The sequence below is a fragment of the Chroicocephalus ridibundus genome, chromosome 6 (genome assembly GCF_963924245.1).
Source record: "Chroicocephalus ridibundus chromosome 6, bChrRid1.1, whole genome shotgun sequence".
NCBI lineage: Eukaryota > Metazoa > Chordata > Aves > Charadriiformes > Laridae > Chroicocephalus > Chroicocephalus ridibundus.
Genome location: NC_086289.1, coordinates 39,544,829 through 39,558,097, shown reverse-complemented (window position 1 = coordinate 39,558,097; position 13,269 = coordinate 39,544,829). Strand labels below are relative to the sequence as shown.

Below are 13,269 nucleotides of genomic sequence, written 5' to 3'. Positions count from 1 at the left end.
TAGCCCATGGGAAAAGATAGCCTGCTTTGTAAAAAACAATTGCTAAAATTACTTTGAATTTGCTACAAAAATGCGTATGGGACACTTCACACATCATGTACATCATGTACAAAACCTTGTTATAATAGAGAAATTCACACATCGGACCCTAAAGAGAATTAATGCTTTAAGCTTTTTGTCTCTAAAATTATGTGTTTGCAAAGATAACAGGTAAGGACACTAGTGATTTATTTTAATAATATATATCTCTCTTTTTTAAAAAACAGTGATCTTTAAACATAACTCTAATGTCTCTTCTGAGAGTAACTTAGCCATGCCTGTGACTATCTCTCAGCTGTGAATCCATTAGGTATAAATGCGTAGGAATAAATACAACTACCTATCACAGACTAAAAAGGCATGCCAAAACCAAGATGAAGTGTGTGAACAACACTGGAGAAGACAGGGGATTATTAATGATTGATACTGAAGTAATGCAGCTGCTAACAGCATGGCATGAAGGTACATTCAGCTGTGTTTACACGGCAAGCAAGGTTCATAAGCAGAGAAGGAAAGAATTTCTTTATGAAGTCCAACAGTAACCTCTTGTTCATTTGCTGTTTCACACCTGAAAGGAAAAAAAAAAGCTAAATGCACTTACCTTGTCATTAGGATTGTACTGGATGACATACTCTATTTGGCCATTTGGGCCATCATCAATATCTGTAGCACCATTGTTTCCAGAAAATCCTGTAAAGATGGTCGTTCCAACTGGAGTTAACTGCAAGAAGAGAGACAGACAGATACCCATTAAAACCTTAAGATATATGAGAATATTCCATAGTTCTGGTGCAAGGTTAACATTCTTTCCTCCCCTTTGTTTGGCCTGGAACCTGATGTGCGAGCAACTATTTAGACACGATGTACTCAGACCCTACTTCACTGATACCAAGCATCACATACAGAATGAAAGCAATCTCCATTTTTATTCCACTGATTGTCTGCATCAGGACAGAACCCCATTTGTTTTAAAAAAGATGAAAAAAAAGTATCTTAGAAATGAAAGAAATAATGAAATAAATATAAACAGATTTAAAAAAGGAAAGCTGCTTTTTCAGACTCAGTAAGGAAAATAAAGATGAGCTGCAAAAGTAAACAGAACTTATTTAACAGTGTCTTCATGACAATTTGAATAGCGCCAGATAAATACTATTACATGCAAACACAGACACCCAAAGAGCTTTATGGCTTTAAACAAACACAAGAACAATGCTCTTTCTCCAATATTTTGTTGGCAGCAATTGAATACCCATAAAATTATATTTTGAAAATGTATCAATTCATAATTATCCTAGCGTAGATAAATAACATGAAATCAAGACCCATTGAGAGCAAGGACAGAAGCCCAACTGACTTCCTGGGAGTCATCATTTCTGAATTTTAATAGCCAGAAAACTTTGTGAGCAATCAACCCTAAAGAGAAAACCAAATGAACAAACAGTTCTGGATTCAACTTAGACATTGCTCCTAGCCATGCCTCCTGCTGCTGCTCTCATCACACCCACATTTTTGGCCCTTGAATTCACAGGGAGCACCGAGCCCTCTTCTTTCCTCCAAATTTTACATTAAGTTGTTGCACATCTTAAATCTGTAGGGTCTAAAAAGGTTTGAAAGGCTGTAAAAATAGAAGGTGTCAAAGGACAAAGAGTTATTTCAACATTTGTTGCAAGTGTGGATGCTACTTCATTTTCATATTTTTTAGTTCACACCATAAAGCAAATAATTAACTGCCCATTTCCTCCTGTAGTCATCCTTTCTGGTATGGTTTTATTTATAAAGCTGCTAATTACTTTAAGAGTTTAATGGCTGACAGAGTTCTCAGAGAAATATTTTCAGGGCCGAGACTACAGAATCTTCGAAACAGAAACCAGCAATTCAAAGCCTTTTTTATGATAAACTGTGTGAGGCTTAATTTACAATACTTACATTATCTACACTTACACCACAATAACTATGTATGTTTATGTTTTGCTACAAACTTGACTTGCTTATTATTGGCATAGATAGTAGAAGTGCCACATGTGGGTGTAGGAAGTTGACTGCTGCCTCATACTGACTAACTGCGAGGTAATTACCTCACGGAGAGTCTCTGCCTTGTACCTCTGGTACAGCAGCAGCCTTTCAAGAAGTCAGGAGAGCAATGGCCTCAGAAACACGAGCCTTGCCTGACGGTACAGAATCAGACTCCACTGTCATAAACCAAGGAGGGTTTGGTTAATGACAAAATGGGAAGAAGGGGTTTTTCCTCACGTTTTTGTAAGGGGACAGAAGAACAAAGCAACCTGAAAACGAATTTGAAAAATTCAGAGGAGGGTTTGTAGTCTTTTTTCCCCCCTCTAATGGTGGGCTGCCCTTGGCTGGCTGCAGACACTCACCCAGGCACCCTCTCACCCCGCTCCTCAGCAGCACAGGGGAGGGAAATCAAGGGGCAAGACAGGGAGATCACTGACCCATTACTCTCACTGGCAGAACAGGTTTGATTTGGGGAAAATTAATTTAATGTACTGCCAATTGAAAATATATTTGGCTGGTGACAAACACAGGCAAAACAGCACCCCTTTACACAAGCTTCACTCCTTCGCTCCCGACTCTTCTCCTCCTCACAATTTTGTCCTCAATCCTTGCTGCCTGGCAGCACTTTCCCCTTTCTTAAATCCATTTCCCTCAGGCACCACCGGCCTGGCTGAGGGGCCAGGCTGTGCCCTCTGCTGGGGCCCTTGGCTTGGAACTGGCTGGAACCAGCTGGAACTGGCTGTGCCCAGCCTGGGGCAGCCCCGGCCTCTCCTCACAGAGCACCCTCAGGGCTGGAGGCCCCCCCCCCCCCCCCCCCCCCAGGGCTGGAGGCCGCCCCCCCTCAGGGCTGGAGGCCCCCCCCCCCTCAGGGCTGGAGCTGCACCAGCGCTCACAGCTGAAGGACACCCAGAGCTCTGGTGCTGTTCAGAAGCAGGTAAACGCTCCGTTTCCACTGAAGTCAGCCAACAGCTCCGCTCAGCAATAGTCATTTGCTCTATTTCACCTGTATCAGGGTCTTGACAGGGTGCAGATAAATGATGACTAACATAAAAAGGCTCCAGCACTGTAAAGCACATCATTAAGTGATAACAAAAGAGACAGTTGTAAAAAGGAAATAGCGGTAAACACCAGAATTACAATTGCGTGTTCTTACTGTAAAAGTCAAAAGCTGAAGTCTTGGATTTAGTGTATTACATCCAAAATAACTGACTGCAGACTTCATGAATCTAATGCAGGTCTATGTTATCTACATTTTCTTTTACACAATACAAATGATATTAGAAAGGGCACTGAAAAAAAATCCCCTGCCACTCCCTCTTCCTGAAAGTAAGGAAAAAATTAACTTGTTTCACTCAACTTTCCAGCCTGCCCAGGATCTCACATCAGAGATTACCACAGCCTTTGGAAAAATTCAGATGAGCGCTTAACTGAATGCCTCAAACTCCACTTCTAATCATTCAAGAGGCATTCAGCATATTCGATACACAATACTTTTACACTGAGATCTCAACATTGCAATGATTTACTATTAGCCAGCAACGTGACTTTTACCCACAATTTGTGAGGGCTTTCTAGAGACAGACTGCTGTCACCACTCACTTTATTGTTGGAACAAAAAGGAGGAACTCAGTTCACCTGATAAAATGTGACTGGATGTAGCATATAGATATACTGTTCTTCATCAACATGAATAATCCCACTGTTCTTGTTTAAACAGGGATTAATTATGTGAGCATCCTATGAGGAACTACATTCCTTGGAAAAAAGGCAGGTAACATGGGACTGAAAGGCATATTCTTCTAGTGAATATCATGGAGGTATCTAAAACACGTATCCAAAAGCTAAAAGCGCAGGCTGAAAGACTGGCTTCGATCTCACACAGACATAAAATGGGCATGCCATTCGAATACAGGCGTGTGCAAGCACAACAAACCGGCTAATCAGATTTTTTGCACTGGTGAAAAGCAGAACATTGATATGATTTTGTATTATATACTATATAATATATGTAATTTCTCAAACCAGTGATCAAATTCATTCTTTAGTAGATGCACACACTCTCTAGACAGTAAAGACTTACCTAGAGTTTAACGCCCCCCCCCATTGCTGTGTCAACTTGTAAGAGAGATTCTGCACAGCGCACATTTTCCCACCATTTCCAACCCAGTTCATTGTCTGAAAAATCTTCCACCACCAAGACTTCTGGCAGTCGGGGGAGGTGGAAATATGTCTATGGAGGGGTTCTTGGCTTCTTTGCTTTTCTACCTTTCAGAAGGACCCAACAATGGCTCCAGAAAGTGTTGCTTCAGCCCCACTTGTCTCCTTCCCATTCGACATGCTTCCTTCAGAGAGTGCCTCTTTCGAGAGGAATTTTGCCTCACCATATTAAACTTTAGTATCTCCTACAGAAGGGGACTGACGTTATGTAGTAAACTGTTTGACCATGCTGTGTGTCTCACCTTATGCAAGATAAAATGTTAGGAATTGTAAAGAAAAAATTATAATGAGTGTTAGTAACAGTTTGAGGATAATAATCTCTGTTGGAATTCAATGTGGTGAAAAAGAACCGCAGTGACAAGAAACAAGTAAGATTTCAAAAGAATGTAATTAAACAAATAGAGAGGAAATGCACACAATAAATCTTACTCTTCCACAGTCAACAGCTGTAATGCTTAAAAATTTCCTTCAACGTGATTTATGTCTATTAGAAGTCTAGATGCAGACAGGAACGTTCAATGCTTTCATAAAAAATTTTGAAAATAAATTTTCCTATTATTGCCTATTTACAAAGTTAAAAATGAATAATTTTTCACAGTGGCCCCGAACAACAGAGCAAAGCAAGATCTACAGTTAATCATTCTGAGCTAATATTCTTTTGATGATGTCTACCTGCAGAGATTAATTATTTCAATACCACAAGGAAAAAGATATGAATAATTACACCAGAAGCAATGAACATTCAGCATGAGTTGTAATTCTCAACAGCCCAAAGCCAAACCTTTAAGACAGCTGATGTTCAACAAACACACTCATGTTGCAAAGGATTCCCATCTCTGCCAATTTAAGGCGGGGCGGGGGGTGACACTCGAAAAAACAAACCAGCTGAAAAAATAGTGGTTTTCAAGCAGAAAATTCTCATCAGGTATAAGGTTATGTATGTTTAATAAAATAAACACTGACAGTATTCTAGTAACTCCACTACCATTTCCAAAAAAATCCTGTTGTTAAATGCTCATGAGTTTACCAACCCCTCTGTAGCACTCAGGTAAGGCTCGTGAAAAATTAACACAAAAAAAGTCAGTCTTATAAAACCCAGGCAATGCGGAATTAGAGTTGTATTACCCAAAATAAAATTTGTTAAGATAAGTTGTGTTTAAGACAAAACACAGACAACCACAATTCTGTCTTAGTAGTACAAGTTTTAGTTTCTAGTCCCTTTGTTACATCATACGTATTTAAAACCCTTGTGGCAGTACTATAGATTTTCCTGTAGAGTGTTAACAGAGTTGTAAAATTCTTTTGAATTTCAACCTAACTATAGAACTTTGTTTTAATATACTGCAATAACTCCTATCTTTAAGTCACTAACACGCATGGTCAAAGTTAGCCCCAGGCTAATGTTGTTTTGTCAGGATGTTTTTCTAAATGAATAATGATGTGAAGTTTTCATATGAATACAAATATATAATACACAAAACAAAGGAAATAACCCTGCGGACTATTTCCAATTATCACAAAAATTTTAACATCAACCTTAACTCATTTTTACTCTTATGAGGAGATTCATAATGCTGTGGACAGCAGTTGGATTTGCTTCTGGACAAGACACATTCCTTGTCTTGAAAAAGCATGAGAAAGGGAAAATGGAAACTTGCTCCTAAATGGCAGCTCCCCTCTAAAGGGCTTCCGCACTTGTGCTGCACTAAGCTCCTGGTGAGGCCGGAGCCTGCTCTAACACAGATGAAACACCTGAAACCCCATGCTCCTTACAGAGCGGCGGCACTGGGCCAGTTGTGGCCCAAAGGAAAAGAGCCCATTTCTGTCCCAGTACTTGCCCACGCTCCCTGGTATGGTGCGCACAGCAGCAGCCTCGGAGTCACCATCAGTTTAGTTACTTCAGATGTTGGAACAGCATTACTTAGGAGTTGGCTGAATTACGTCCCAAATCTGTCTCATAACCCAGGCAACTATAAAAAGTCCATAGGTTAATTACAACCTCATTTTCTTGACTATAGCTTACGCGCAAAATGCCATTTAATTTTAAGCAGGTGGCTATTTTGTGTCTGCATCAGCCCCCTACTATGACTATTGAAGACCAGAGACAATGGAAACTATTTATACGTAGGTATGCATACACACTTGTGCACATAAATATCTATGTACACATAACACACATGTAGGGTGTTTCCTTTGCTTGCGCACCACCCACCCCAGAAAAGAACCCAAAAAACCATGGTGGGTTTTTTCCTATTAACTAACTCTAATCACAAATTCAATTTATAAATGCTCAGATAATCACACTTAGCTTAAAAAGCACATAGTTATTTTAGGGAAATGGACATTCTATTTTTATACTTTAAACTAAGAAATGGAACTTTAAAACCAATTTTAACTGTAACTTAGTGTGAATACCAGCACTGCCACTCAAAGCAAAGCCACCAAGCACCACAAACATCACAAGCTCCATCAACATTAACAAGTACAAGAATAATCATACTGCAGTTACATATAAAAGTCCACACCTTTAACAGAATAATTAAAATCCTCCTGAAAAAAAGTACTTCTTCAATAAACAAGTAATGATAATTTTTATACTTGGATGCAAGAGAGACATTTTTCAAACCACACATGTGCTGGAGGGGAACATTAATTTCCCTGCACATTTTGATTTTGGATCACCTTATCCAAGGGTCTTCTATTCGTACAAGTGTGTGAATGACAGAAGAAGAAATTTAAATCCCTAAGGATTGTTTGACAATATGCAGAATAGATCCAAATTCTACAGACACTATGCATAAAGAGTTCTCAGGATTTTTAGGATCCAGATGAAGATATCTGAAACAGTAGAGTGAGAAATTATGGTATTTCTCATCTCAGGGCCTGAGATGAGACGTGATGTGATGCAAAAAGGCTATACAACACTTTGTGTAAGGAAGGAAGGAAGGGACCACAGCTTTTTCGTAAGAGAGGCTGCATAGTTACCAGATTAGTAAGTGCACATATTTTGAAGGATTTGGAAAGTTTGCCTTAAGGCACAGAATTTGCCTTCTTCATGCTCATGCACTCAAGGAGGAATTTAGAGGTAGAAGAAGAGAGACTGAAGGGAGTATTAACACTCAGAAATACCGAGGCATCTGCAAATAGGTGTTAGTGCTAAAATTCTCTACTCCTGAAACAGAAGGATGGCTTTGAAAATCAAGTAAATGCTACTGTGGTGTTTCTGAACTTACACCCATGCGACTTCTGATGCTGACATAGATGCCTATGACAACATGGAAAAGTTTGATACAGATTAGTCAGTATTTCTTGTATTTTAATATATACATGTTCACAAGCAACTGGGAAAGAAAAAAATGGTCAAAAGCTATTACATACACTGCCTTTGGTCTAACATATTTTACAGCAACAAGCAACTGCAGCTTGGGTGAGCTCATTAGGAAAGCCCCGCTCCTTGTTTCCCAATCCTTACGCTCTCCCTTGAGCATCTTCAAGGGCCACTGACACAGCAGATACACTGGATTAGGGGAACTTTTGGTATAACTTAGCACTGACATCCTCCTTTTCTAACCAGTCAAGTGTAACAATTGACATACCTTTTGGAAGAAACCAAAACACTACCCTACCAAATCCATCCCATTCTAAGCCTCCTGGAAAAATATGGGCTTAATTTTAAACCACGTCTTTTTATGTGCAAATGGAAAAGACCCATGTGAAATGAGGATTTATGTTGGTATTACAATTACCCTCACTACTTCTACAAATTAATTTCAGTACATTGTGCACAGTTGAAATATAAAGAATACTTGACGTAAAAACCATTCTATTTCTCCAAAATACAATTTTACCCCTTGACATTTCTGAAACCACCTCATAAAGTAAAATCTAGCTACAGTTATTTGTCTTGTATTACAGGTGCCAATAATTATACAATAATTTTAACTACTTGGGAAAGTCTTAGCCCTAGAACTTCACTCCCTAAAAGACAGCTGGGGGTAATTGCAAGGCTGAAACATATTTGCCCAGGATTTCCTTACAGCAGGTGTACATAGGAAGCATCATGCTATTGGGAGATATTACAAAGTGCAACCACTGTCAAGCTGGTTGGCACAGGAGTTGTAAATCCAGATGTGCAGATGGATTAAATAGTATGAGTGGGAAGTCCACCTGATGTTTTGTATAAAGACCCAGTGCACATGTTCTTCACCCCATGTAGGACAGCCAGGGAGAAGCACGGCAGCTGATAGGAGAAACTGCCAAATACAACCCTGTAAAGCACCTGAACGAGTCAGTCCTCAAATTGAGACAGATGAAATTTCGTGGCTAGAAGAAGTAGGTATTTGTGATGCTCACATGGATGGCAGCTGTAAGTAATGACATATACTTGTCCTTTGATTTGCTTTATCTTACTTATGTAATAGAAATTTCTGTACTTCTCAGTTTACAAGCAACCTAAAACCAGAAGACCAGAGGCAATCAAAAAATAACCACAAAAGCCTCATCCCAGCACATTCCTCTTGTTAAACTCACTAGAGGCAGTGCCAATTACTAGCAGAATAAACTATCATTAAAAAATGTAATCACTCACTAAAGCCTTTGAGAAAGTCTGAGATGCTTTGTGAACTTTTTTTTGGTTAATTAATGAGAGCATTAACCCACTGGGTACTGCTGAAGGGCACAGTGGTGCCATGTCAGAAGCTATAAGCATAACGGTGATAAAATGAAACAAAGCAGCTAATTAAATCAGGACTGCAACTGGTGCAATGAGAAACCTTGCATTATGCCCAATAGTAATGGAAATAAATGATTGCACATACTTGGCACATTGCTAAATTTCTGAATATAAATAATTTTAAATGGTGCGTTTTTCAATCTACCTTTTGGACTTCTTTCTAATTATGGAAAATCCTTGTTTCCTTATTATTACAGCACTGACACACTACCTGCCTTCAGTTTTACTGCACAAATTATGCAGGTCTTGGAAGATCTGGGACCCACATCGCAGCCCGTACAGGCACTTCAGACTAATGTTTATATTGTCTTTACTCAAGACCAAAAGCCCTTCTGCAGCAGGCCTGCAAAAACATAGGAATTACAATTACCATGTAAAGGACAACTTGAAAACAATTGAAAAGCATAAGGAGGGCTTTAATGATACTCATCCAGATGGTACTTTGTGACCTCCAAATTCTGGTGGAAAGAAACATCAGCAGATGGATTACCGAATGTTTGTCTGAAGGGAAACAATCTCACTTTAAAAGGTGTCACCAGCCAGGAGACCAGGAAGTTGAGGTAATGGCTTCAACTGGAAGAGGGTAGATTCAGACTAGATATTTGGAAGAAATTTTTCACTGTGAGTGTGGTGAGACACTTGCCCAGAGAAGCTGTGGCTGCCCCATCCCTGGAGGTGTTCAAGGCCAGGCTGGACGGGGCTTGGAGCAACCTGGTCTGGTGGAAGGTGTCCTTGCCCAGGGCAGGGGGTGGGAACTAGATAAGCTGTAAGGTCCCTTCCAATCTAAACCATTCTACGATTCTACGAAGTTTGGAAAACCTGCATATCCTTATCTCACTGCAGGTCTCTACTCAAAAATAATGTGTGGGTTTTGGTTTTTTTTCCTCTGTACTTTTGCCTTCATTAGGCCTAAACCAACCAGCTCTTCAGCTCCTTTCCTGGGGCCTGTGAAATCTCCTGCACATCACCACACGCTTGCGCACTTAGAGCAATGTAGTGTGATTGTTACAACACGCAGACACACTGAAAAGCTGAACGTTCTAGACACAAAAAACTATGGATTTATTTTTTTTTTTTCTGAAACAGCAAATCAATTCTGCTAAAATCAAACAAGATGAAAGCAGTTACTCTCTTTCATAGAAGAAAACACCCAAACCCCAACAGGGACACAACGCACACTACATATTCAACAGATTTGTTTTCTTAAATGCAACTGTAATTCTTCCAGTCTTTACCTGCGGAAGATTGACCCATCTTTCCATTCTCCTCCTAGTTTCAGCGTGGACATTTCCACTTCTACATCTAAGTTCCCAATTACCCTTCTTATTACTAAATCCCCAGGATACTAACTTACTGAAAACACAGCTCCTTCATACTGGTTATTAGCAGATTACTCAATCCCTACTAGAGGTGAAATGAAGTTGTACCAGCTCAAGAAAGAAATGAAATTTTTCCTTCAAGTAATAAGGAGAGGTATAAACCAAGTAATATGGAGAAGGAAATAAAGTGAAAGAATTCCATTCACAGACATCATTGAATAAAGACAAACAGCAACAAATCAAAACTGCAGTTTGCCAAGCTTCAATATTGTTAATAAAACCTTTTGAACTAATTGCTTTACATCTGTTTTCCATAAATGCATTTGTTTTACTTCCAGGTTTGTTGATACAACTGCATAATGCAGTAAAACATTTTGTAAATTTCACAGAAATCAATGCTTCACTCATTGCGACATAGCTTCACGTTCTAGTGTCTTCTGCAATATTCCAAGCATCCTGATGAAAAGTGTGCTCATCGTCTTACTCATTAAGAAAAAGGAAGAACAGCTTGCATGCTAAAAACTTAAGTATATTGTCTGTGCTGTGTTTTTCCATAGGGACAGGACTGGAAGGGATTTTAAAACAACTGAATTTACTGGATTTTGAAATGGTAAGTGAAAGAGCTGAAAAGCTAGCATTTAGCAATGATACCATACAAAGAAGAAAAAAAAAAGTTAAGTGGTTCTGACCTCATTTACTGCCACATAGTATCGCTCCTGCTGGAACTGAGGCGAGTTATCGTTCCTGTCTCTCACCACAATCCGTACTTCGTGGTTGATAATGGTGCCCACCTTTTTGTTAACACACTGAACTTGCACCACGATGGACTGAATGGACATTGGTGGCTGTAAGTGAAAATACATTTTTATAATACATAGTCAAAATCTGAACTAACAGTTAAATTTTCCACTGATGTTAATATCGCTCTCGATTCACTTATAGCCCATCAGCCTGCCCGCGTTACATTTAATACTCCACGTCTGGATTAAAAAACTTCTCTAAGGGTGTCCTGACTACAACCCGTGCTGGCAATATTTTAAGTAGACCTAGATCTCAAAGCTGTATTTTGCAGGCCGAGCTTTGCCTGCTCTACGTGCTAACACAGAAATAAAAATCCCCACAGCACGATTAGCCCTTCACACTTCCTTTGAGAACAAAAAAAAGAGCACATCTTTTGAACATCTTCTGGTTATTGAAAGATTCCTAGAAAATGTCACACATTTTAACCTTTGGTTTATGAATATTAGAATTGAAAGGTCAAGTCAGAAATAAATTCAATATGCTACCACTTACATTTATGAAGTAATTTAGAAACAACTTGGTCACCTTTAAGTGTAGGCAATCCAGAGTCCAGCTGGTTTTACTCCAGTGAACATCAAAATATTCAAATAAATATATCCCCCAAGCCTGATGAATGGCTAAAGAAATTTAAGCTGGAAAGGCTCCTATTACTTACCTGAGTTAATTGAACAGTTCAAAGAAGAATAAAGGAAAAGGCACCTTTGATTGCAAAGGAAATGCAGAGAGGCTGCTATGGAAATAGAGCATTCCAGCACAACTTCTATTCACAACATTCGCACCACCGCAAGTGCCAATTTACATATTTGAAGCAACAGCCTAGCATGTAAAGTATTGACAGCAAGTCTATTTGGATTTTGTATCTAACACTCAGCAGAGAGCAAGCAAGCATAGGAAGGGACAAAATGAAAAAAAAATATAAATCTGTATTTATTAACCTCAAAGTCTTCAGAAGAATAAACAACTCAAACCCTTAATTTAAAGATGCCTATACCATACTATTCTGTAAAGTAAACACAAACAGGTTTTTCTACTGAGATTCTGAGACTTACAATTATACCATAATTATACATCTATGTAATTACACTTTCACTCATTCTAAATGCTACGATTTCTTTGATTGATTGATTTTTTTCCAGTTTTGCTACAGTGGATTTTAGAACCATATGGCTTTCTTTACCCTTCAGACTTTGTCACTAATCAAAGAGTCAGACAACTTGGGAAAAGAAGGGGGTTTTATGGTGGTGTTGAGATCTAGTGAAATATCTATTCTTCCCTAAACATTCACCCTCAACTTTCTCCACGATGAACTACAGCATGAGCTTTTAACTAAAAGTCCATTCTCTTTGCTGTAAAAATCTGCAGCCAGCTATGTGGTTCTACTCTTACGGAGGGAACTTCTAGCACAGGTAGGAACGTACCAAATATCACCTGTAACTTAAATTAAGCCTCTAACATTATACTCTCCATTTATTTTTCAAACTGGGATTCTTTGCAAAAGATCCAAGACTTTTTAGGCCACCGTTAATAAACTTCAAATGCCACTGAGTTTATCTAGATTTATTAGCAATGCCCAAGAAAAACATAGTTTTTCACCTAGGGTAAAATGTGAGGGAGTATAAGGACCAATATTATTTTGACATATGTACAATTTCTGCTGAGTCAGTGCTGAGATTTAAAATCAGGTCTTTAAACTCATCAATCTAGGCATTTATAGACAATAAACATAAATACATAATAGCACAATGTAACAAACTGTTTATGATACTGGGGACAAATTATCCCAACACCTTTTACGAATTCCTCTTACCTTCAGTTCTGATTTATCGCAATTCATCCTTTCTAAGTACCTAAAGTTTTGGAAGAAAAGTCTGGAATTTTCTTTTTATCTGATTTTGTTTGGAAAACATACTGTCACTCTTAGTAAAATCAATCAATGGAATCTAATAAGATTTTCTTCCAAGAAAAGTAATAAAAAAGAACAGGATCAGGCTAACTGAATCAGCAGGGAGTTGACAAGCAGGCGTATCGGAGAGAAAAATGGGAAGAGTATCCAAATATATTGAATGCAATCATATATGCACCATTTGTGAATCAGAGAGTACAATTTTCACTCTGTAATAAAAAATTGAATTTTAAGGTTCAACTTAA

At 38.7% G+C, this 13,269-nt stretch overlaps 1 protein-coding gene across 22 annotated transcripts in view; it reads right to left on the bottom strand.

Annotated features, from left to right (window-relative positions):
• Positions 1-13,269, bottom strand: part of PCDH15 (protocadherin related 15) — an 811,115-nt gene that overhangs the window by 257,360 nt on the left and 540,486 nt on the right. For all 22 annotated transcript variants that reach the window (XM_063340181.1, XM_063340176.1, XM_063340196.1 and 19 more), the window contains 2 exons: positions 11,010-11,165; positions 641-760 (listed from right to left, as the gene is read on the bottom strand). In XM_063340181.1, the coding sequence (XP_063196251.1) occupies positions 641-760; positions 11,010-11,165 (276 nt within the window). The remainder of the gene's footprint in view (positions 1-640; positions 761-11,009; positions 11,166-13,269) is intronic.